This window comes from Lagenorhynchus albirostris, chromosome 2 (assembly GCF_949774975.1).
Source record: "Lagenorhynchus albirostris chromosome 2, mLagAlb1.1, whole genome shotgun sequence".
Lineage (NCBI taxonomy): Eukaryota > Metazoa > Chordata > Mammalia > Artiodactyla > Delphinidae > Lagenorhynchus > Lagenorhynchus albirostris.
Window position 1 is genome coordinate 119,869,389 of NC_083096.1, and position 27,525 is coordinate 119,896,913.

The 27,525-nt window shown below is 38.0% G+C and overlaps 1 protein-coding gene across 10 annotated transcripts in view; it reads right to left on the reverse strand.

Moving 5' to 3' along the window:
• Nucleotides 1-27,525, reverse strand: part of ST6GALNAC3 (ST6 N-acetylgalactosaminide alpha-2,6-sialyltransferase 3) — a 655,315-nt gene that overhangs the window by 274,632 nt on the left and 353,158 nt on the right. For 9 of the 10 annotated variants that reach the window (XM_060139734.1, XM_060139726.1, XM_060139727.1 and 6 more), the window contains one exon: nt 17,780-18,189. In XM_060139734.1, the coding sequence (XP_059995717.1) occupies nt 17,780-18,189 (410 nt within the window). Of the gene's footprint in view, nt 1-15,449; nt 15,952-17,779; nt 18,190-27,525 lie in introns of those variants that run through there. The other variant, XM_060139729.1, reaches the window with a different exon arrangement.

Genomic DNA, 27,525 nt, shown 5'->3' on the forward strand with positions numbered 1-27,525 from the left:
TACCTAATGAGCAAAACTGTAAAGCAAATAGTAGGTTGAACATACACCCAAATGTTGATTCTTGACTCAGAGTCAGAGAACAGAATGATTTGTCTGTCCAGAATGATAAAGCATCACTTCTTCATAAGCTAATGAGCAGCACCATCTGGCATGACTACAGAGGAGCAAGATTGTAAGGAAGTGAAGAATAGAATGACAGAGCTGCAGTAGGATTTTCACAGCAAGTTAAAAAATTCCTCACCATTAAAAATAATCGTAATAAAAGTAACTTTAGATGGTCACAGAACACTGCGCCAACAGTATAAAGATTATAGGACCAAATGTATTCAAAACAATTGAATATAACTCCTGATATCTTATAATCTTTCTGTACCACAAAGGTTCTCAAAGTGTGGTCCCAGGACCAGCAATGACAGAATTACCTGGGAAGTTGTGAGAACTGCAAACTCTAGGTCCTTGTCCCAGAGCCACCAACTCAGAAACTCTCAGGGTAGCCCTAGCAATCTGTGTGTTAACCAGTCCTCCAGGCGATTCAGATATAGGCTCATGCTTGGGAACTACTGCTCTACCAACCCAAATAAGAGTCAGAGATTTTTGCTGTTTCTGTGGATACCAAAGAAATTAGCTAATTTGGTCTATTCTGTTTAAACAACTGGTCCATGTGCTGAAGAATAAAAATCAGTCAGACCAGTTCCCTGAGTGACATGATGATCTCTTCGAATAAAGAGAACTGTCATCCTAGTATCATTTTATAGAATAACAGCAGAACAAATTGCCTTAAATCTGTACCTTGATGTAGAAAACAAACTTACGGTTACCAAGGGGGAATGTGGGGGGGTGGTAAACTGGGAGATTGGGATTGAGAAATACACACCACTGTATATAAAATAGATAACTAGTAAGAACCTACATACAGTAAAGCACAGGGAACTCTATTCAATACTCTGTAATGACCTATATGGGAATAGAATCTAAAAAAGAGTGGATATATGTATATGTATAACTGACTCACTTTGCTGTACAGCAGAAACTAACACAACATTGTAAATCAACTGTACTGCAATAAAAAAATTAATTTAAAAAAAAACCCTGTACCTTAACTGTATGGTTTCTGAACACATGTATTTTCTTCCTTTTAAGTTGCTTTGGTAGACCCCATGAGACAAGTTTTGCAAGTTTGCCTGAATCCTTTATTTACTTAATTGGTTTTCCACCCCTTAGTCATTCATTCAGCAAGTATTAAGTATCTACTATATGCCATGCACTATTCTAGGTGCTGAGATATATAAGTAACAAAAACAGACAATGATCCCTGCCCTTAAGGAACTTACATCCTAGTAGGGGAGAACGACAAACAATAAATGATAAAATCCATAAGTACATAAAATATTAGAAGGTAAACAATGCTGTTGGGGAAAGAAAGGAAAAGTTAAACCAAGTAAGGAGAATTGGGAATGCTGCTTATTGGGAGTGGGGATTTCAATGTTAAGTAGTATCATGGTAGACTCACTGAGTGGGTGACGTGAGCAGAAGCTTGAAGATGATGGAGTTGATCATGCAATACATGAAGAGAAAGGGTGATCCAGCAAAGGGCTGAAATAAAGGCCTGCAAGAGGGAGCATGCCTGGTGTGTTTGAGATGCAGCTTGGAAGACTGTGTGGCTAGAGCAGAATGAGCATGAAGGAAGTTTAATAAATAGAGGCCAGAGAGGAAACAAGGGTCCAGGTCACCCTGGAAGGCATTGTAAGTCGTTGTAAAAACTTGTGCTTTACCACCTAGAGGGGTGGGATAGGGAGGGTGGGAGGGAGACGCGAGAGGGAGGAGATATGGGGATATATGTATATGTATAGCTGATTCACTTTGTTATAAAGCAGAAACTAACACACCACTGTAAAGCAATTATACTCCAATAACGATGTTTAAAAACAAAAAAACAAAAACACTTGTGCTTTTACTCTAAAGGAAATAGGGGACTACCTCAGGGTTCTGAGCAGAAGAGTGACATGATCTGAATTATGCCATAATACTCATTGATTTTCCTCTAAGTCTGTGTAGAGTTTCATCAACCATTTATGCAGCAGGTTAAAAGACACTGCTACTATTTTTTTCCTTTTCTTTATGTCCTTCATAAAGTTATTTAAAACTATTTTCACTAGGGCAATTCACTTTCTTTGTTATCAGTGAAGAAAATATTGTCTAGAAGACAATTAGAAGATACAGTTGGATAGTGATCAGTTCTCCTTTACTTGGGTCTTTGGTTTCCTGCCTTCTGTGGCCTTTCTGCCTAAGGCCCAAGAGTACGACCTTGGGTGCTAGGAATTGTTTTTTCACCAGGCAACTGACAGCTAACAGAATTGTGAGTGAAGTCTTGGAACCTGCTCTGCCACTGAAGTGAAACTAAAATGCAAACCTGTATTTGAGGAATGGCTCTGTCAGTGACTAATTAAAAACCCAGTGCCCAGTCGCAAAATATCTGGCAAAGGTAATAGACTTGCCAGCCTTTGGGTAAGATAGAGCAAGGGGTGGTCTGTCTGAGTAGAACTGTGGAAACTTTTCTATCAAAATCCAATCCTATAACTTGCCTCGTTTGGTATTACTGTGACCCCTATATACTGAAGAAAAGTGTTTGGAAATTCACAAGTATTTCAACAAGTGGCAAAGGGACTTGGAAACTTAAAAAAAAAAACAAAACTATTGGGTATTATTTCTTTCACTCCTTAACTCATTTATTCATTCATCTATCAAATGTTTACCAAACACCTATTAGAGTCAAACACTGTATCAGGTGGTGGGGAAACAAATATATAAGAGCTGATATTCCCTTAAAGAGTTTATGGACTACCTGGAGGATTAGACATAAATAATAATGCATGGTAGAGAGTGATGATTTTTATTTTTAAAAAAAGTCCAAATGCTATGGATTTTCAGAGGAGGAAATATGAGTTCTAATTAGAGATATTACCAAAGGCTTCATGGAAGAGGTAACATTTAATTTGGTCATAAAGGATGCATTTGTGTGCATGGTAATGGGAGGAAGGAAGATTTAGGCAGAGGGAGCAATCTCTGCAAAGGCATAGAGGCAAAGCTATATTCAGTCACCCATATGAGAGGAAAAGGCGGCCTCAACTAGAGCAGCAGTAGTGGTAACGATAGAAGAAAGAAAATGAGCTATTGCTGAGGTCATTTCAAGGAAACCTGAAATATCTGTGGGCCATTTAGCTGAGAGAAGTAGAGTGAAAACAACACAGTTGTTTGCTCTTTTGATGGTAAACCACCACTGTGCTAGGTCTGAAAATAAACTGGAGATAAGCAAAGTCCCTGTTCTTAAGAAGTGTGTTGTCTAATGAGAGAAGTGGACAAATAAACATAGTAAGATGAGATAAATAAGACCCTCATTGAATTCTTAAGGACTTCAGAGTGCCATCATGCTTAAATGGCCAGGAACAGGTCATAGTCACAAAACTGGCATCCAACTACAAGTAGATTACCAAGGCTATTTGAGACATAGTTATTCTTCCCTTACGTATTTCTCTGACTCAAGGAAAAATGAAATGTTGTCCTGTCTCTTCATTCAAAGCAATTTAACATAGTGCAGTTCTAAGTGTCATCAGCAGATTAAAAGCACTGGCCTGGCTTGGGAGCTTGTTCAAAATGCAAATTCTCAGGCTCCACTCCAAATCACCTGAATCAGCAGGTGACTGCATGTACATTCAAGTTTGAAAAGTACTGTAACTAAACAGAAAGAGAGAGAGGGAGGGAGACAGAGGGAGGAAGGAAGCGAGGAAGGGAGAAGGAAAGAAAGAAAATACTGTACTGATCTAGAGGACTCATTCTTTAGTAAAAAAAAAAAAGCTAAGGAGGGAAGTCCATTTAGAAGGTCAACATTACTACATCTAATAAAAAGTCTCTTATTTTTGTTTTCCAAGAAGCAAAAATTCAACTCAACAAACATTTGTAGAGCTCCTACAGCATCTCAGCAAGATATTTTGAAATGTTGTCCAAGCAAGTAAAAATCTAGTAGTATAGATGGATACCGTATAGGTTGAAAAGTCTCAAAGAAACCAACTCTGTCTTAAGAGTCAAGGTATACAAGAATTGAGGAAAAAAGAAAGAGATTGCCCCTGCTTCACAGTTTTCATGTACAGTATATAACCATTCTTAATTTCCTTGATTTTGATCTAAACTTGGGAGATGAAAAAAAAAAATCAAAGGAGAGGAGAAATCCAAATTATAGTAGGGAAGCAAATCAACCAAAGAGATAAACCTCATGACTTAAATAAATAAAAATCCCGTGACTTTAAATAAATAAATAAACAGGAAAAGAAAAGAAAAGAAGACCCTTAAAGCCCTTATAAAGTTTAAAGTGTAGATATACTCTAACGAAGCTTTCGATTTAAGGTCTATTTGTCTTTGAGGTTCACACCCTTTGTAGTGTTCAAAAGCCTTTATATTGAGGGACTGTTTAGCATAAATGTCTATTGGGACTTCTTTCTATACAGCATAATCTGGCTATGTATCTAGCCATTCTGTCAAGTCATATCCTAAGGCCCAGGAGAACATCATTTTCTGAAGTAGACTGGTTGCAAGTCTTGATTTCTACAACTACCAGTAGTCTGAATGGTCTTCCTTTTAAAAATATAGTCACTGAATTAAAGATGTTTCTCTTGTTTTACTCCTAAACTAAGCTGTTTTGTCAAATTAGTTTCACCCAGTGCGTGCGTGCATGTGCCCTTGCACGCATGTGTGTAATTTTAAACAAAAGAGAGGTCAGTACTGATATATTGATAAATTAAAAACATCCCTTCCATCTTCCCATTATTAAAATAGGTTCTTCCCTATTTTTAGTGAATTTTTAATTTCCAGCCTGTGTGTATTACAGAGGAGGCCTAATGTAGGTCACTACATGCCATCATGAATAATGGGAAAAAGGAAGTCAACTATTTCCCAATGCTTGTTAGCATGAAAACACAGCCCTGGATGCCTTATTATGCTTTTTGACTCCGAAGTCCTATGGGTCTGCCCGTGACTGCTGTGTGAACTCATTGTTCCTGCCAAATACATCAGCTGGGGTGGGAACATTAATTCATTTTAACAGAGATGAGTCAACATTGCTCCTGTAAAAGTGCTGAGATGCTATATTTGCAAAGGCTGTCTTCAAAAAGAAAAAAAAGAAAATACTGTTTTTAATACTGGGTTCTGTCTCTCAATCCAAGAATTTTTCTACTTTGCCTATTTTCTCTTGGTCCGGGTTTTCCTAAGGTTAGTACCTATTTATTCCAAGTTAGAAATAACTAGACATTTTTGTTTTCAGAGTCCGGGTAGAGTCACAGGACTTCTTTGGGTGAACTAGGCACGTGTCTGTGCCTCTTGGCTGGTGCTCGGGCTAGCACATCTTCCAGTTTTTGCTTTTGCCCCTTCCTCTCGCTGTACTGCATTTGTTGAGGCAGTTTGCCTGCCTTGTGTCCCAACAGAGGGGACTCTCAGAGAGTCTCTAAATTCTCAGGGAGCAGGCTTTCCTCTTTCCACTCTAGGAAATACTAAGGGTTTGTAAACCTAACGGATGTGAGACAATTTAATCCCTAAAATCGATCACACAGCAGCACAAGAAACTTTCAAAATGGCCAAAGCTAAAACAGCGAAACCTGGGCTGCACTTAAAACCCACACCAGATGACAAAACCGACTCCAACACAAGGCTGTGAGAAACAACACATCACTGATTTCTTTTTCTCTCTGTAGGACTGAGTGGGAATGGATGGAGCATGCAGGCAATGATTAGCTATGTAGCCATCTTGATATTTACCAATCAGTTTCCCATTTTGACAGTGTCTTCTGAAACTGACTTTTGTGTACCCTGTTTCTTAAATGATCCTTAAAAGTAACTCCTTCCCTTCACATCCTCTGCACCTGAAGCAGTAAGGTCTTGAAATATTGATCTATTTGCTGCTAGCTTTCATTAATTTCATCCATCCCTGAAGGCAGAGCCACATTTATGCCCGCTAATGAAGACCTATTTAGGGGAGCTCAGGGCCCTTTATCAGCCCTGAATTAGCTTTGCAGTTTTAATGGGATTATTACTTAATTAAATAATGTGCCTGCATTTGCCAATGTATTTCTAAAGTGGGATGCAAGCTGCAACTGCCTACATGCCCATAGGTAAGCAGAACACCTCATACAGGATTTGTTGCTTCTCCAAGAGAGTTAACATTCGTTTTACATCTGTACATGGCCAGGCACATAATCACATTCTGCAAATGTTGAATGCAGTACCATGTGCCACTGTCAGCCCTACAGTACCTCTAGGGTATTTCAGTCTTAAAATGTATTAATGCAAATGCGGAAATGTCAGCAAGCTAGTATTATGTATGCACACCAATCATTCAAAGGGGGAAAAGAGATCCACTTTGGTCCAGATTATTTTGACTACAAGACTTTTAATTCCAAAGGTTTCTGGTTTGTTGAAGGCAGCTGTTACCCAGAAAAATATTTGGTAAGTAAAAATATAAAGGTGACCACTGCCCAAATTACCTAGAATTCCAAAGAAAACTGAGCCCCAGAAGATGAAAAGAGAAAGGGCAAGCAGTCTCTCTCTCTGTTCTCTCAACCTTTCCCACAAGGTCACCGTTTCTAACTGACAAGTCAAATAATTTTAGTCAGTAACTGATAAGAAAGCAAATTAAATTTCATTTGGTTTGAAAAAGTATTCCAATATGCATATGAGTTGATCTAAACTCATTCTAAGAAATTTAACAGGGTACATTTTCTTTTATTACTTCATGTTTTCTCAATAAGGAATCCCTTATTGTAAAAATTAAAACCACTGGGGGGCTTCCCTGGTGGCGCAGTGGTTGAGAGTCCACCTGCCGATGCAGGGGACATGGGTTTGTGCCCTGGTCTGGGAAGATTCCCATATGCAGCGGAGTGGCTGGGCCCGTGAGCCGTGGCTGCTGAGCCTGCGCGTCCGGAGCCTTTGCTCCGAAACGGGAGAGGCCACAACAGTGAGAGGCCCACGTACCGCAAAAAAAAAAAAAAAAAATTAAAACCACTGTAAAACTGAAAAGATGCCCGCCTTGAATGGAGGAGGGGCTAATATTTTTTAAAAATGATTTTGACAATTTGAAGAATTAAGCTGAGAGGCAAATTTTTATTTGAAGAACTTAATTTAATCACTTTCCTATCATGAATCACTCTAACTACTAGGAAAAAAAAAAATATATATATATATTTTTTTGCGGTATGTGGGCCTCTCACTGTTGTGGCCTCTCCCACTGCGGAGCATAGGCTCTGGACGCGCACGCTTAGCGGCCACAGCCCACAGGCCCAGCCGCTCCGCAGCACGTGGGATCCTCCCGGACCGGGGCACGAACCCGCGTCCCCTACATCGGCAGGCGGACTCTCAACCACTGTGCCACCAGGGAAGACTGGAAAAATATTTTTTTAATTTTATAAATTAGACATCATAATGGTGACATAACTTCTCCATTAAAAACCTGATGACATCAACAGATGAATGGATAAAGAAGATGTGGCACATATATACGATGGAATATCACTCAGCCATAAAAAGGAAAGAAACTGAGTTATTTGTAGTGAGGTGGATGGACCTAGAGACTGTCATACAGAGTGAATAAGTCAGAAAGAGAAAAACAAATACCGTATGCTAACACATATATATGGAATCTAAAAAAAAAAAAAATGGTCATGAAGAACCTAGGGGCAAGACGGGAATAAAGATGCAGACCTACTAGAGAATGGACTTGAGGATATGGGGAGGGCGAAGGGTAAGCTGGGACAAAGTGAGAGAGTGGCATGGACATATATACACTACCAAACATAAAATAGATAGCTAGTGGGAAGCAGCCGCATAGCACAGGGAGATCAGCTTGGTGCTTTGTGACCACCTAGAGGTGTGGGATAGGGAGGGTGAGAGGGAGGGAGACGCAAGAGAGAAGAGATATGGGGACATATGTATATGTATAACTGATTCACTTGGTTATAAAGCAGAAACTAGCACACCATTGTAAAGCAATTATACTCCAATAAAGATGTTAAAAAAAAACCTGATGACGAAAATTAGCACTTGCTTCCAGGAAGTGCAGGTAAATCAACCAAAATACTTTACACAAAAGTCAAATTATATGGACAATGCTTTTTCCTCATCCCTTCATGCCTGCAGTGATGTATACCACTTAACCCCCTCCTATTTACTTAGGAGAAAAATATTTCAAACATTTATTAGCATATAACCAACACACACTTTGTAAGCACGTACCTACATGAATGCTTGCATAAAACACTTTCTTTGATGTAAAATAATCTTAAAATGTTTATAGTAATCATATTTTGGTTGTGCTGTTATTTTTATTCTAAAAGTGTTGTGTGTATACTGTGGGATAAAGCAGATGAGTATTTACATTGGTGTCTCTAGGACCTGTGATTGTCAGCATGGCAGAAAGAAGAACAGATGTAAGATAGATGAGGTAAGATAAAAATCTGGTAGACCTGAATTTGTATTGGAAGTTTCAGTTTGAACTCAAAACAATTTTATCTTTAAACAATATATACAGCATATGCTGTTTATATACTAGCTCTGTCCAATGAAAAGACCATAAAACAAAGACCAATCCAGTAGTAATGAGCATGTGTAGTGCCAAGATTATGCTCTATTCAATACTAAAAATACGAAAGTTCTTTGGGGAAAAAAGTCTGAATCCATGTTTGCATCAGGATATGTACAAGAAGAGCCTGAAACATCCTATAATACCAGGAAGCAAAGGAGATTTAAAAGACTTTGTTTTACAAGACTACTAAAGACATGTCAAAAACACTCAAAATCCAGTCTGAAGAGGTTCCCACAGCTCAAAATAGGACAGTTAAGCATAAGAACATAACTAGAATGAATCAAAATACTTCAAAAATGTTTAAGTACATAAGTCAATATGTAAATACTGAAAATAATAAATTTACTGGTGACTTTTGGAGAATGATAGGGCATGAATGCCTTAAAACTAAAAAAGAAGAGATGGGTTCAAAATGGCAGAATAGAAGGACATGCTCTCACTCCCTCTTGCAAGAACACTGAAATCACAACTAACTGCTGAACACTCATCGACAGGAAGACACTGGAACTCACCAAAAAAGATACCCCACATCCAAAGACAAAGGAGAGGCCACAATGAGATGGTAGAAGGGGCTCAATCACAATAAAATCAAATCCCATAACTGCTGGGTGGGTGACTCACAAACTGGAGAAAACTTATACCATAGAAGTCCACCTACTGGAGCGAAGGTTCTGAGCCCCACGTCAGGTCTCCGAACATGAGGGTCCAGCAACGGGAGGAGGAATTCCTAGAGAATCAGACTTTGAAGGCTAGTGGGATTTGATTGCAGGACTTTGACAAAACTGGGGGAAATAGAGACTCCATTCTTGGAGGGCACAAACAAAGCAGTGTGCACATCGGGACCCAGGGGAAGGAGCAGTGACCCCATAGAGACTAAACCAAACCTACCTGCTAGAGTTGGAGGGTCTCCTGCAGAGGCTGGGGGTGGCACTGTCTCACCATGAGGACAAGGACACTGGCAGCAGAGGTTCTGGTAAGTATTCCTTGGCGAGAGTACTCCCAAAGTCCATCATTAGCCCCACCAAAGAGCCGGGTAGCCTCCAGTGTTGGGTTGCCTCAGGCCAAACAACCAACAGGGAGAGAACACAGCCCCACCCATCCCCAGACAAGCAGATTAAAGTTTTACTGAGCTCTGCCCACCAGAGCAACAGCCAACATTACCCCCCACCAGTCCCTCCCATCAGGAAACTCCTACAAGCCTCTGACATAGCCTCATCCACCAGACGGTGGACAGCAGAAGCAAGAAGAACTACAATCCTGCAGCCTGTGGAACAAAAACCACATTCACAGAAAGATAGACAAGATGAAAAGGCAGAGGGCTATGTACCAGATGAAGGAACAAGATAAAACCCCAGAAAAACAACTAAATGAACTGGAGAGAGGCAACCTTCCAGAAAAAAAATTCAGAATAATGATAGTGAAAATGATACAGGAATCAGAAAAGGAATGGAGGCAAAGATCAAGAAGAGGCAAGAAATGTTTAACAAAGACCTAGAAGAATTAAAGAACAAACAAACAGAGGTGAACAATACAATAACTGAAATGAAAACTACACTAGAAGGAATCAACAGCAGAATAACTGAGGCAGAAGAATGGATAAGTGACCTGGAAGACAGAATGGTGGAATTCACTGCCGCAGAACAGAATAAAGAAAAAAAAATTAAAAGAAATGAAGACAGCCTAAGAGACCTCTGGAACAACATTAAACACAACAACATTCACCTTATAGAGGTCCCAGAAGGAGAAGAGAGAGAGAAAGGACTCAAGAAAATATTTGAAGAGATTATGGTCAAAAACTTCCCCAACATGGGAAAGGAAATAGCCACCCAAGTCCAGGAAGCACAGCGAGTCCCATACAGGATAAAACCAAGGAGAAACATGATGAGACACATAGTAATCAAACTGGCAAAAATTAAAGACAAAGAAAAATTATTGAAAGCAGTAACGGAAAAATGACAAATAACATACAAGGGAACTCCCATAAAGTTAACAGCTGATTTCTCAGCAGAAACTCTCCAAGCCAGAACGGAGTGGCATGATATACTTAAAGTGATGAAAGGGAAGAACCTACAACCAGGATTACTCTACCCAGCAAAAATCTCATTCAGATTTGATGGAGAAATCAAAAGCTTTACAGACAAGCAAAAGCTAAGAGAATTCAGCATCAACAAACTGGCTCTACAACAAATGCTAAAGGAACTTCTCTAAGTGGGAAACACAAGAGAAAAAAGGACGTACAAAAACAAACCAAAAACAAGAAATAGGTAAAAGGAACATACATATCGATAATCACCTTAAACGTGAATGGATTAAATGCTCCAACCAAAAGACACGGGCTTGCTGAATGGATACAAAAACAAGACCCACCTATATGCTGTCTACAAGAGACTCACTTCAGACCTAGGGACACATACAGACTAGACTGAAAGTGAGGGGATGGAAAAAGATATTCCATGCAAATGGAAATCAAAAGAAAGCTGGAGTAGGAATACTCATATCAGATAAAATATACTTTAAAATAAAGAATGTTACAAGAGACAAAGAAGGACACAACATAATGATCAAGGGATCAATCCAAGAAGATATAACAATTATAAATATATATGCACCCAACATAGGAGCACCTCAATACATAAGGCAACTGTTAACAGCTATAAAAGAGGAAATTGACAGTAACACAATAATAGTGGGGGACTTTAACACCTCATTTGCACCAATGCACAGATCATCCAAACAGAAAATTAATAAGGAGACACAAGCTGTAAATGACACAACAGACCAGATAGATTTAATTGATATTTATAGGACATTCCATCCAAAAGTAGCAGATTACACTTTCTTCTCAAGTGCACATGGAACATTCTCCAGGATAGGTAACATCTTGGGTCACAAATCAAGGCTCAGTAAATTTAAAAAAATTGAAATCATATCAAACATCTTTTCTGACAACAACTCTATGAGATAAGAAGTCAATTACAGGGGGAAAAACGTAAAAAACACAAACACATGGAGGCTAAACAATACATTTCTGAATACCCAAGAGATCACAGAAGAAATCAAAAAGGAGATCAAAAAATACCTAGAGACAAAAGACAATGAAAACACAATGCTCCAAAACCTATGGGATGAAGCAAAAGCAGTTCTAAGAGGGAAGTTTATACTATACAAGTCTACCTCAAGAAAAAAAAAAATCTCAAATAAACAATCAAACGTTACACCTAAAGGAAACAGAAAAAGAAGAACAAACAAAACCCAAAGTTAGCAGAAGGAAAGAAATCATAAAGATAAGAACAGAAACAAATGAAATAGAAACAAAGAAAACAATAGCAAAGATCAATAAAACTAAAAACTGGTTCTTTGAGAAGATAAACAAAATTGATAAACCATTAGCCAGACTCATCAAGAAAAAGTGGGACAGGACTCAAATCAATAAAATTAGAAATGAAAAAGAAGTTACATCAGACACCGCAGAAATACAAAGCATCCTAAGACACTACTACAAGCAACTCTATGCCAATAAAATGGACAACAGGGAAGAAATGGACAAATTTGTAGAAAGGCATAACCTTCCAAAACTGAACCAGGAAGAACTAGAAAATATGAACAGACCAATCACAAGTAATGAAATTGAAACTGTGATTAAAAGTCTTCCAATAAATAAAAGTCCAGGACCAGATGGCTTCACAGGTGAATTCTATCAAACATTTAGAGAAGAGCTAACACCCCAAACTCATTCCCTGAGGCCACCATCACCCTGACACCAAAACCAGACAAAGATACTACAAAAAAAGAAAATTACAGACCAATATCACTGAGGAATATAGATGCAAAAATCCTCAACAGAATACTAGCAAACAGAATCCAACAGCACATTCAAAGGATCATACACCGTGATCAAGTGGGATTTATCCCAGCGATGCAAGGATTCTTCAATATACACAAATCAATCAATGTGATACACCATATTAACAAATTGAAGAATAAAAACCATATGATCATCTCAATAGATGCAGAAAAATCTTTTGACAAAATTCAAAATGCATTTATGATAAAAGCTCTCCAGAAAATAGGCATAGAGGGAACCTACCTCAACATAATAAAGGCTATATACAACAAACCCACAGCAAACATCATTCTCAATGGTGAAAAACTGAAAGCATTTCCTCTAAGATCAGGAACAAGACAAGGATGTCCACTGTCGCCACTATTATTCAACATAGTTTTGGAAGTCCTAGCCACGGCAATCGGAGAAGATAAAGAAATAAAAGGAATAGAAATTGGAAAAGAAGAAGTAAAACTGTCACTGTTTGCAGATGACATGATACTATACATACAGAATTCTAAAGATGCCACCAGAAAACTACTAGAGCTAATCAATGAATCTGGTAAACTTGCAGGATACAAAATTAATGCACAGAAGTCCCTTGCATTCCTATACACTAATGATGAAAAATCTGAAAGTGAAATTAAGGAAACACTCCCATTTACCATTGCAACAAAAAGAATAAAATACCTAGGAATAAACCTACCTAGGGAGACAAAAGACCTGTATGCAGAAAACTATAAGACACTGATGAAAGAAATTAAAGATGATACAAACAGATGGAGAGATATACCATATTCCTGGATTGGAAGAATCAACAGTGTGAAAATGACTATACTACGCAAAGCAATCTACAGATTCAATGCAATCTCTATCAAATTACCAACGGCATTTTTTACAGAACTAGAACAAAAAAATCTTAAAATTTGTATGGAGACACAAAAGACCCCGAAGACTGCCAAAGCAGTCTTGAGGGAAAAAAATGGAGCTGGAGGAATCAGACTCCCTGACTTCAGACTATACTACAAAGCTACAGTAATCAAGAAAATATGGTACTGGCACAAAAACAGAAATATAGATTAATGGAACAAGATAAAAAGCCCAGAGGTAAACCCACATACCTATGGTCAACTAATCTATGACAAAGGAGGCAAGGATATACAATGGAGAAAAGACAGTCTCTTCAATAAGTGGTGCTGGGAAAACTGGACAGCTACATGTAAAAGAATGAAATTAGAACACTCCCTAACACCATACACAAAAATAAACTCAAAATGGATTAGAGACCTAAATGTAAGACCAGACACTATAAAACTCTTAGAGGAAAACATAGGAAGAACACTCTTTGACATAAATCACAGCAAGATCTTTTTTTGATCCACCTCCTAGAGTAATAGAAATAAAAACAAAAATAAACAAATGGGACCTAATGAAACTTCACAGCTTTTGCACAGCAAAGGAAACCATAAACAAGATGAAAAGACAGCCATCAAAATGGGAGAAAATATTTGCAAACAAATCAATGGACAAAGGATTAATCTCCAAAATATATAAACAGCTCATGCAGCTCAATATTAAAAAACAAACAATCCAATCCAAAAATGGGCAGAAGACCTAAATAGACATTTCTCCAAAGAAGACAGCACATGAAAAGCTGCTCAACATCACTAATTATTAGAGAAATGCAAATCAAAACTACAATGAGGTATCACCTCACACCAGTCAGAATGGGCATCTTCAGAAAATCTACAAACAACAAATGCTGGAGAGGGTGTGGAGAAAAGGGAACCCTCTTGCACTGTTGGTGGGAATGTAAATTGATACAGCCACTATGCAGAACAGTATGGAGGCTCCTTAGAAAACTAAAAATAGAATTACCATATGACCCAGCAATCCCACGACTGGGCATATACCCAGAGAAAACCATAATTCAAAAAGACACATGCACCCCAATGTTCATTGCAGCACTATTTACAATAGCCCGGTCATGGAACAACCTACATGCCCATTGACAGACAAATGAATAAAGAAGATGTGGTACATATATACAATGGAATATTACTCAGCCATAAAAAGGCACGAAGTTGGGTCATTTGTGGAGATGTGGATGCATCTAGAGACTGTCATACAGAGTGAAGTAAGTCAGAAAGAGAAAAGCAAATATCCTATATTAACACATGTATGTGGAATCTAGAAAAATGTACAGATAAACCAGTTTGCAGAGCAGAAACTGAGACACAGATGTAGAGAACAAACAAATGGACACCAAGGGGGGAAAGCAGCAGGGGGTGGGGATGGTGTGATGAATTGGGAGGTTGGGATTGACATATATACACTGCAGTGTATAAAATGGATGACTAATAAGAACCTGCTGTATAAAAAAATAAAAGAAAAATAAAAAATAACTAATAAAGAGAAAGAATTGGTACTATCTTCTATCTCATGGTAACCAAAGGGTTAATGAGACCAAGTTTCTCTTTATAAGGTATATTAGTTAATAAATGAAAAAGAAATGATGAAATATCACCATTCTGTAATCTCTAATGAACTATTCGATCTAGACAATGATCATTAATGAATGCTAACATAAAGAGACAGTAAACTAGATGGTCTTCATCCTGATAGAGGTATCACCTAATAGTCTTGATAATTTTTTTTTTAAAAATTAGACCCAAATCCAATAAATCCTCAATATAGAGATACCAAAGTAGAAGTATCATGGGGGTGCAATCAGCACAATCTAGATTGTGCACAAATGACTAGGTTTTTTTTCAATAACACAGGGAGAGAGTGGGAGAGAAGAAGCCATGTGTTAAGAGAAATATAGGAGACGTATCAATTATTTGTAAAGCCCTTATGCTAATCCTGATTTGAACATGCACAGAACTTAACACTAATCCCGATTCAATTAACTGTTAAAAATATTAATGAGATCATTGGAGAAATTTGAAAATAGACTAAATATACATTGTTATTAAGAAAGTCTGCTGATTTTTCTGTAGGACAGTGACATTGTGTTTATTTTTAAGAATCTTTATCTTTTAGAGATACATGCTGAAATATTTATGAATAAAATAATATGATATCTGGCATTTGCTTCAAAATAATCCGTGGGGAGGGAGAAAGCGTACAGGGGTATAGATAGAACAAGATTGGCTATGAGTTAATAATTATTCAATCTGAGCTGTGGTATACAGCAGTTCACTACAGCATTAGTCTCCCTATAAGTCTGACATTTTCCTTCATAAAAAGCTAAAAAATATCCTTCTTTGAAATCTGGCAATGAACATCAGGTCATTATGGGAAAATCTTTAACAATAAAATCCACACAGCTAAATTTAGGGTACAGAATTAAATCATTGTGGAGATTGCAACCCTTGAGGTCGTTTTGGTAGACCTTTTGTCATACAACCAGATTTTACCAAAACCATCTGTCCAGCTCATTTCTAGCATAGTTGTCTTCTTTGGTCTGTTTGTAGTATTCAGTGAAGCACCAGACGGGATTAGACTTGGGGAAGAAAACAGCAAGAAAGCATCATAAAATCATTTTGACTTGTTTTTTCTACTTTTATTTTGGTAACTCTACCAACTGAATGATACCTGCAAATTAATTTTACCAAGTGCGCTTTTTCCCACTATACAAACAGCTTTCCTCATCACAGCCAGTAGGAAAATGAATCTCCCAAAGCTATTCTCTTCCGGTGCTTGTTGTACAATCCACACATCTGTGACAGTGCTGTCTCACTGAAAGCTCACAGCAAAGCCAGCATGATATAAACACATGGGGACAGACAGCATGCTGAGCTCTTCTCTGATACCCCAGAATTATTCTAGGGCTTATAGTTATGACTAGGGCATACCCCGAGGGCTAAATGTTACTAATGAAAAACCAAATATACCTAATTAACTGCACTGCTCTGGGCTAGTGAGAGACCAGAAATTTCCAAAGCCACTTGAGAATGGTCGTATTTATATAGAATGGTGCTACATGTGAGAGTATTTCTTTGAAGCACGTACCTACTCCTTTTATCCCTAGTGCCTGTCTCTTTGGACTGTTTATGCTACACTGATTCAAATCTTAACACTGGGATTCTTCTTGCTAACACTAAAGTGGAAGGGGCCACTATCATGGCTATTTGTCTTGCATTTCATTAGAAGCTATGCATTTTTGGTGCTCAGAAGTAGAAAACACTAAATTCCACCTACATTATCAGTAGGAGAGTTGAGCCAGATAAGATTTTAAAATAATTATCAGCATTTAAATTACATCCAGAGACATCAGAAACTCCCCTTCTCAAGCACACACTGCAATATAGTTGAAAGTTTAAATTTGATAATAAGGAAGAATAAAAGACAGATATTTTGAGGAAATCAGAATGTTAACATTGTAATTATAGTCAATGCTCAATTTATCCATAGTATTACACAAAAAAGCAAAATTCACAGTAATTCAAACTTTCAGCAATCAGTTTCAATATTTTCCTGCAGCCGTTCTTGATTAGAACTAGATATATGAACTAAGGTAAACTGATTTATAATTCTACTTCTCTCTCACATACTGGTTACCTTTCTAAAGAGGAAGAAAGAGTGGTGAGCAATAGTTACACGGGAGAAGAGGAAGAAGAAGCAGGGGGAGGAAGCAGCAAAAGTAAGGAGTAGAAGAAGAAGACAGGCAGGCCTCGGGAAAGGCGGTTTACAGAATGCTGCAGAAAACCGGATGTAATGAAAAAATGCAAATTGGTTTTTAGATCATTGAGTGAACGGTATGTATATCTCATTTCCCTTCAAGAATCCACTGTTAATGATTTTAAGGAATGCATAATTTCAACATGGTATTCTACTTAACATGTTAAATGCTGAGTTATGGTGTTCACGATCGTAGGACCTATTTGCAGGCAAGAAGCTATGCAACCTTATTAGAGAATCAATAGCTTGTTCTGTTTTGTGCTCTCAGTAAATTTTTGCCACAGCTTCCAAAGGAGTTTAGGTCCTAAAGTTCTCTCACATTTCTATTTTAAAACAGAAATGTGTAGACTTCTTTTGGCTAAAATCCAGTTTATTCAATAGCAAATTGAGCTAAATAAGAAGAAATCTAAAGATATCTTGGGGAAGCAGCCAGTGCTTTTTTGGAGCCTCAAGCCAATCAAAAGGGAGAGAACAGAAGGTGGGGTAGGTGGAATAAATGGGGCCTAGCTGCTGGCTCATCAAGTAATCATAATAGTCAAAAACATATAACAATCAGTTTGAAAAGTTACTCTGTTCATTTGACAGCTGGCAAAAGAACTCAGCAAAGATTTAGCATAAAAGACAATAAGGCTGCTTCTCAGAAGACTCACCTGTCTTTCCCAGTTTCCTTCTTAAACACTCCATCACAGTAACTCATGCGCTTCTCCGTGGTCACGTAAATCTGGGCATTGGGATAGATGTCAACAGTCTTTTTCAACATGTTGTAAACAATGCCATTGCCGTCTTTCCTCATATTGCGGAAAGGGCCCCAAATAACATAAATAGTAGCATTTGCTTCCTTGAAAAAATAATCAGGGTTTTTCAGCAAAAGAGGAACGCTGGTATGGGATACAACTCGAATCATTGTCATGCGGCCAACATCTTCTTCATAGCCCTTGGTGGGGGCATTGTTCATTCTCCAAATGCAGGAAGACTGATCTATCTCATTCCCCACCTTCTGGCCAACCATCTGACCTGAGTTTGACACTATGGCACAAAGGTTACAGTCCAGTTGCAAAGGCTGAAAAACAAAAAGAGAAACAGGGCGGGGGGGGGGGGGGGGAAGAAATGTGCAAATTAGTAAGTTCCATCTATCCAAACAAGTTCCTCTGGGAAAACAGAAAATCCAGATATTGTGCATAACTGCTGAGTGTGGGAATACCTCTGAAATATATTTATGCCAAACCAACAGTAGTTGTATTGCACTTTAATTTATTATTATGCCTGTCTACTAGACAGTAAACTCAGTAACAGCAGAATCAATGTCTGTCTTCTTCATTTTAACCTCACTCCCCAGAAGTCCCTGGAATACTATAGTAGCTCAATATATAGTGGTTAAGTCAGGAAATGAAAGCAATTTAATTTAGATAATTAAGATAATTTATTAATTAAGATAATTTCTTAAGACCCTGAACTTAATATTAGAGGAGAAATGGACTTTTCCAATTCGTCTAGAATTACTGATTTAGTTGAAAAGAGAAAAGCAATCCAGAAGAAACATATCAACATACCAACAGGTTCAATCTAGGTGGGCAAATTGAGTAGCAAAGAGACTCAGAAAAGTCACCAGGGTAATTATCACACAACTGTCAATGGTAGGGACTCAAAGTAGTTATTTGACTAACTACTAACTACTATGTACTATGTTCTAGGGGTTGGGGATTCAGCTGTGAACATTTTAAACAAATATCCCTACCCCCACAGGGCTTGCATTCAAGTGAGGGAAGAAAGGCAATAGACAAATCTGCATAGTATATGTTAGATGGAGGTTAGTGCTAAATAGGGAAAATTAAAGCAAGGAAGGAAGTAAGGATGTATCTATGTGAATGTATGTGTGTGTGTTGGTGGAGTGACCAGAAAAGGCCTCAGGAAAAAATTATATTTGAGGAAAGACTTGAACAAAGTAAAAGGGCTGACCATGGGATTTTGCAAAAAAAAAAAAGGCATTCCTGCAAAGCAAAAGCAAAAGTCTCTGCAAATACCCCAGGGTAGGAGAGGAACAATAGGGAGGGCAATGTGGCCTGGCAGAGCATTGAGAATAGCAAGTGAGTACTGGGGCAAGAGAGGTGGCAGGGGAGCCGTCACTTAGGGCCTTTTACTTAAGAGCCCCTGAGGGCTCTGGGCAGGGGAATGACTGATCCAAGTCACATTGTAACAGCTTTGGCTGCTGTGTGGAAAACTGACACAAGGAAGGCAGGGGTAGAAACTGTGAGAACAGGATGCTGCCATAATCCCAGCAAGTGAGGATGATGGCTTGGACCAGGTTGGGTAGCAGAGGTGGTGGTAAGAAGCTGGTCACATGCTGGATATTTTCTGAAGGTAGGGCTTGCTGGGTTGACCAGTAGATGGAAGGTGAGATCTGAGAGAGAGAAAGGAGTCGAGGATAACTTCAGATTTTTAGCCTAAGAAATTGGAAGCCTGGAGCTGCCTTTAACTGAGAAGCAGAAGGCTTCAGGAGAAACAGACCGGGGGAGGAAGCAGGAGCTCATTTCCAGACCTGTTAGATTTAAGGTGACTTGAACACAGACTCCTGCAGCAAATGTTATAACAAAACTACTCAAGCAGCTTTTATTTATCTTTCTGATTATTAAATTAATATGGGCTTATTGTGGAAAACTTGAAAAATATAAAAAGAATTAAAACTCTCCACATTTTCACCACTCAACAACGGCTACAATGTTTTGTAGTATTTTCTTCCTTTTAGACATGTTGAGAAATACCATTTATACAATTTGGCCGCCTTGATTTTTCAATTAATTTCACATCATTAAACTTTCCCATGTTAGTAAATAGTCCTTAGCGATATTTTTAATGCCTGCATAATATTCCATTGTATGGATGTACCATAATGTACCTATCTGCCTCCTTCTGGGCATTAGCTATTATCTGATTTTTTTATATCACAAAAAAATTGCTTTGATGAGCATCCTTATGCTTCCCATTGTATTCTGGATGCTAACAGTTATTACATTAATTTAACTTTACTTCTTTGATTTTGTTTTCATGGTACACTGTAAAATACACTAGAATGACAAGAGTATTTATTTGAGATGTCAAATTAAGAATTTCAAAAAAGCTTTACTTATGCAGCCCACAAAGGTCCATTTGTGAAGTGCCTTAAAACTCTGCTATGAAAGGGACTGTCCATCACTCCTGCTACAGTAAGATTTCTGAACTAAGGTGGGCAGCAGGTGATCCAGGCGCCAGGTCAGAATAGGTCTGCTCAAAGCGGGTGAGTATATTAGAGCACTCGGAAATGGGGGGTTCTCTAGGTTGGTGTCATAGTGAAAACTTCACCAGTGGGCAAATGGAGGCACAAGGGGATGCCTCTGAGAATCAGGCATTGATCTAAGCCCCTTCCTCAAGCACCTAGGAGCCCACAGTCTTTGGGGATGATAAGGAAGAACACAATGTTCTTCCTGCCAGGCGATTTGCAGCTGGGCCTGACATCCATTACACTTAGCGGAGTCCTCCAAACTCACTTAGAGTCACACAAATCAATGCCTGATTTAAATTGTGTGGGTCACATGGCACATTCCAACTTATCACCAAGATGCATATGGTACAGGGAGGTTAGGTTCCATTTATTGTTCCAAGAAGTTGCTTCACTGTATAATAAAAACATTTTGAGGATACAGGCCTCCACACATTAAAAAAAAGAATCAAAAAGAAAGATATAAAGAAAAAGCCTTGGGTGTGTTCTAATCTACAACATGTAGCAATCTGCATTGGATTTCCAAGTTGTTAAAGTGAATTAGCTGGTTCTGCTGTAACAAAGCTTAATTTAACTAATAAAAATCAGTATACTGGTTTCACTTGACAATTGTGACCTCTGAGAGTGATCAATTAAGACATCACAATCTGTTTCATGACAACATATCAGGATGCTGCAGCTGTGCAGTTTACGAGGTCAGCAGCTGACTAACAACTTGAGGGCAAACACTGGGAATAACAGCTTGTCTATGTGACAAACATGTAATTGGGCAGGGTGCTACGAATGTAATGACTTTGGGGATAGGTTGTGATCTTTAAATTGCCCCTTTCTTTTATACTATTCGCTTGGCCATATTGTCACCACGGCCAGAGTGGTAAGAAACTTCTGCATGTCATACTTCTTGTTCTCAGACCTGCCTAGCTGTCTGGTTTCCTGAATGAGGTGCCAGGAGACATGGATGCATGGAGTGACTGCTCTATTTACCACCTGGTTGCAGGAACCATCTTTACAGCATGATAAGAGCGCAGGGCTAGATGAATGAAACAATCCTAATCATAATCAGAAGCTTCAGGTAACACGAAGAGCTTGTTAAAGCACAAGGGACTCATTTATATGTTTGAAGGCACCTTCAAACTACAGTAAGCTATGATAAAAAGAAAGCCGCACCTGGGCATGAATGGATGGTTTGACCCAAGAGCTGCTCTTATCTGGTTATCTCAGTTCCTTTTATTAGCTTTATCGCTGCATCTTGTGATCTCAACTTTCTTTGTTAAAACGTCCTGCTGTTTCTTGAGCTCGTTTATGTTATTTGATTTGAGGCCCTTGCTTGAAAATTTATTCCATATGTGTCCACTCGGTCAGTTCTGCCTCAGTAAGCAGTTTCTTTCTAGATTGAGGCCCTGGATTTTCCGAGACCTTTGGAAAGATTTATCTGGCTCCACTTTATCAAGCCTCATCTTAACTTTCAATTCTCCTTTTCAGTTGACTTGTCCCTATTTTTTGTTTTTCTTTATTAAAAACAAACTTGACCTCTTTGTCTTTTCCTCTTGCACACTCAAAACATCAAGCCAAACGCTTTGCTTGGGCTTGGGCTGTGTCTATAAACTGAGATCACCACAAATATACAGCTGACCCTGTCTAGGCAACTGTGTCACTGTTAAGAGAAAGCTCGCAAATGTCAAACGCTTTCTTTTATTTGACATCTAAGACACTGATTTTTTTTTTAGTGGTAACATCATTATACAGGCATACCTTGTTTTACTGGGCTTCGTTTTATTGCGCTTCATAGATATTGTGTTTTTTACAAATTGAAGGTGTGCAGCAACCCACATTGTCATATGATGGTTAGAGTATTTTAGCAATAAAGTATTTTTTAAATTAAGGCATGTATTTGTTTAGACATAAGGCTATTGCACACTTAATAGACTATAGTATAGTGTAAACATAATTTTTACATGCCCTGGGAAACCAAAACATTCGTGTGGCTTTACTGCAATATTCACTTTATTGCAGTGGTCCAGTACTGAACCTGCAATATCTCCAAGATTTGCCTTATTTGATTTGGGTATTTTCTCCCTCTGCAAAATAATACTGGCTCTATACCTGCATATCTGGAAATAACAGTCAGCTTGGGGAAAGTTAAGTATTTGGTGATATCTAGTAAACAATCAAGTAATTTTTACCTAGTACCTATTCTGTGCAAGGCTCTGTCAAGGGTAAAATAATTTTAGAATTCTAATCAGTGTGAGCTTTAACCTCAGTACACAGCCTTGAGGTAGGTGGGGAAGTTTTATGATAGCTAGGGTCAATTCATATACTATTTTAAAGGTCTAAGGGATTGCCTTGAAAAACAGGTCCTTTCTCTGCTAAAACAAATCTTGACATTTGCCTCCTTATAAGAAAAAGGAATTGATTCCTGTCTGGGATGCAGGGAGAGGATAAGAGAGGGAAGAAGCAGTGTAAGGGAGATATATAAGTATGGTGTATTATATTTATTGATATTAACATGATTGAATACATACTATGGGCCAGTCATCCCGCCCAGCACTTTATTACATTATTCCATTCAGTTCTCATAATAAATTCTTCAAAAGTTAGTTTTTATTTCCCATTAATGAGTTGACGAAATTGAGACGAACATGATGTCCAGTGGGTACTACATGTCTTTCAGGTTAAAAAGAGAGCACATATTATCTTTCATGAAATGCACTCACAGCACTATTAAGAAGTGGGGGATATTAAAGAAATATTTACTATTAATTTGCACTATTCCTAATATACATACAGGCAAACACCGCAAATCTCACCCAGTATCATATTAAGATTATTTATATTAAATTATAAATTAATGTTCTTAACCATGCTGGCGGCCAAGAATTTCACCAAAACAGGACAAAGTTCTTAGCTGATGAAAGTCTCCTCAGGAGTGTTACAGTTTGCATGGGCGTAGAATTAACCTCTCCTTTCTGACAATGGCATTATGATGGCAGAAGAAATTATGTGGACATTTTTTTCTTAATATTTCAGTTTGAAATACGGCTGAAATTTTAGTCTAAGATAATCTAATCATGACCAATTTTATTGGCTTTAAAATGGTCCTCCACATCTTTTCACTCAATTTGCTTTTCAAACTTTTTTTCATAGCAGCAGTGAATCGTGTTTCTTTCTGAAGCATTAAATGATTACAGTCCATGTCCGAGAAAACAAAAGGCCACCATGGCAGATGTTGTTATAAGCTGGTCTCCGTGGCTAAAGAGAATACCTCCCCCTATCGGAAAGACTCCTTGAGGCAAATGCACTCTAGAAGCCCCCAGTGGTTGCTTTCAAGTCCTTGGGAAGCAAAGTCTGCTGGAGACGCCAAGCCCTCCTCTAACTCTTTGAGTCGCTCCCCTCTCCATATGAAGAAGGCATGAAGGTTCTAGGACACTGGCTGCCTGCGGTACTATGCTCATCCTGTAGGTCATTTTACAGGCATGCTGATTTTTATTTTTATCTTTTCCGAAGCATGAGCATGTAGCACAGAAATGGATTCTCGTTTGCATAAACGTTGAAGAATGTAAGCGCCAGAAATCCTTGCTACTATGGAGGTAAGGAGGAAGACGTGGCTCTTCTCATCTCTTTTTAAGAGTCTGTGGTATTTTAATTATTAGCCTTATTTTCCTGTGTGTAAATATTATTTAGGTGGACTCTAGGAACCAATTTACCATGACATGCCCAACTGATCCTTGCCTGGTTGGAAAAAAAAAAAATGACCAAAACTAACAGGTCATTCACTCTGATCGGCAAGTTTCACCTTTTGTTGAGTCATAGTCACTTTTCTCTTCAAACTAGGACACATATAGTTAAAGATTTCTTTCTGTTTTTCTGCTCTAAATTTACACACACACACACACACACACACACACACACACACACACACACACACACACGGTCACCCTCATCCAGCTAATGAGACAGCTCACCCCCTGGCCACTTTCTCCATCCTGCTCGCTACCAACCACTCTGGAAAATTCCCCTTCTCTCTTCTTTGGGTAAGAATCTGACAAACTGCCCTTTCCTTTTTGAATGATATATTGGGACAACTGCCAAGCACTTTACATTTTAATCAGTAAGAAGAATGAAATATTTAACCTTTACTTTTTTCTCCATGAATAAGCTTATAGACAATACAACAGATAATTAAAATCTGTGAATTAAAACTTGCAAAACAGTGTGGTTTCCCCAGCAAAGAGAAATGGCCAGGTACGAAAGGTCACCTGTCAACCAGTTCTAGTTATTAAATCTCTGCATTTATCACTGAGGTGGCTCTACAGAAAACGAAGGTCAAGACATTAAATTATGAAACAGTCAGGATTAGAAAAGGTCACTAAAAATTCAAGTAAAATTTAACCAAACCTGCTAATTCAAGTAAGCAGACACAGCCAGGGATGAAACACAGCACTGGACAGAGATAATCTATCTCCCTACTTTAGCCCCATATTGAAAATGAATTTCTATTTGATGTCTTGAAGTCTAAAATGAAACTTGCTCATCTCAAATAAAAGCAGGAGCTTCGATAAATATTTCAGAACGAAAATCATGTTTGAATCGAACCGGCTTAAATTATTAAAAACATTGTTTTATATTTTCTAAGGGTTGCTTTCACTTCAACCATGAGAATGCAATCTAAAGTATCGGCAATGGGGCACCCCTGGCACCTTAAATGCTTTACAGGACAATTAGCGACTCACCATTCACTAATCTACTACTTTAATGTTGAAACAAATGAGATCTTTGCTTTTCATCATGCAATTTGAATAAATTTGAACAAAGCAGGTTGAACAAAGCTCTGGAGACACTCTTCAGTTTGCTGTCATTTATTCCTCTACTCTTCCTGAATGTCTTTAGAATTTTAGTTTTAGAGGCTTCAACATGTATAATGACGCCATTGGGGAACAGATTTTGCCTTTATTCTCCTCGATGTTCTTTTGAGGTCTTTCAAGTGAAAGGTACAAAAAAGGCATTAACAATCTGGCATTGTTTTTATTGCTTGACAAAGAAAAAATGTATTTTAATTTTTCCTGTGTTTCAGGAATGGTTAAGCAAGCTGTTTTCATCTACACTGAGTCACTTTCAGCAGACCTCTGTGAACAAAGAATTGTAAAGACTGTTCTAGAGAGAAATCAACACAGTGCAACTAAGCCAGCCTGTATATGTACTTTTTTGCCCCTCCACAGCCAGCTTCTTTCAGTTAATGCAGCTTTCAAAAGCAGTGTGTATAAATCATACACTATGAGTAACAGCACATAAAAAGATACATTTGATAACCCACAGTTTGGCTCTGGCTCTGTGGATTTGGGATATGGCATTTACCTTGATTCCTACCTGGTGGCATTACATCCAAGCATAAAACTTAATAGGGGGGTGCATAAAAATGTTAATGTCAAGAGATAATTCTAAAACCAGCACCATAAAACTATGTTTCTCAGTCACCGTAGATGATGTGTTCTCTTTATTTGGAACTTCCTTTAGAAAATGGATCTGTATAATCATGAAGGCACACCAAAGGAAAGCAGTTTGCTTTCTCTGGACTGGAAGGCAAACAATGAGTCTTTTCAAACCAAAAAAGAGTTTTCACCTACAGACTGAGAAAATGGGAGTAATTCATATTTCACTATCACTATCAGATCATAACAAAATTTGACGATTTTGAGGCCAACTTACCTCTGGATTATTTTCCTCTCCCTTCAGGAAGATGAGCTCAGGACCCAGTGCTAACATACTATCTCTTCATGGATCACATAAAGAGAGTAAGAGAGAAAGCTGATTTATGCTATGGTATTAGTATCTCACATGTCGCTCAACTAGGGACATGGTTCTCAACTAGCTGTGCATTACAATGACCAAAGGAGCTTTAAAAAAATTATAATGGCTAGACTTCACCCCAGACTATTTGAATCAGACAACTCTTGAGGATGGTGCCTGCACGTGTTTTTTTTTTAAGTTTCACACGTGATTCCAATGGGCATCTAGGTTTGAGAAATATTGTCCTAGAGGAAATAGCAATGGCAAATTAGACCATAATGCCTGATAAAAAAGGATGAAAAACAAAATGGTAAATTTGGATCCCTCACGCACTAGATGCTAGTGTAGTAAATCCTTCCATTACCCCTCAAACACTGCTAGATTGGTGAGCAGCACTTAGGATTGAAATCAGTCCTATAAGTCAGAGGTTATGAAGAACAAATGGGAAAGATATTGGAGGTTTGCATGTAGTACCAAGCATGAGAACTTCATTTCCACAAAGATATTGTTAATTATATAGCATTAGAGGTGTTCTTTATGTTCTCGCCAGAATTTGCTTTGGAAGCAAGGAAAATCATGTTACCTTACAAATGCTCTTAATTGTCATGTAGAATTTCTGCCAGCATATAAGGCTAGTGATAAATTGAACATTTGTTGACATTCATTCAATACAGGTTTTTTGGTTTTTTTAATCTTGTTTTATTTTCTAGGCTGGAGGATGCTTTAGGGGGTTTATAGTTTGAGAGGAAGGGGTTGGTGAAGAGGGAGTAATTGCAAATACAAGAAAAGGAGCCACTAATGGAGTGAGAACCCAGGAAAGATAGAAGTCAATAATTTAAGGAATATTACTAGGTCATAAAAAGAATGAAACATTGTCATTTGCAGCAACATCGATGGACCTAGAGATTATCATACTAAGTGAAGTAAATCAGACAAAGACAAATATTACATGATATCACTAATATGTGTAATCTAAAAAATAATACAAATGAACGTATTTACAAAACAAAAACAGACTCACAGATGTAGAAAACAAATTTATGATTACCAAAAGGGAAAAGGGTGGGGTAGGGATAAATTAGGAGTATGGGATTAACAGATACATACCACTATATATGAAATAGATAAAAAACAAAGACCTACTATATAGCACAGGGAGCTATAGTCAATATCTTGTAATAACCTATAATGGAAAAGAATCTGAAAATCCTTTTCAGAATTTTATATTTTAAATATAAATGTATTTATATTTACTTCTTTTATATTCAGATATATATATCTGAATCACTTTTCTGTATACCTGAAACTAATACATATTTTAAATCAACTATAGTTCAATAATAAATAAATAAATAAATA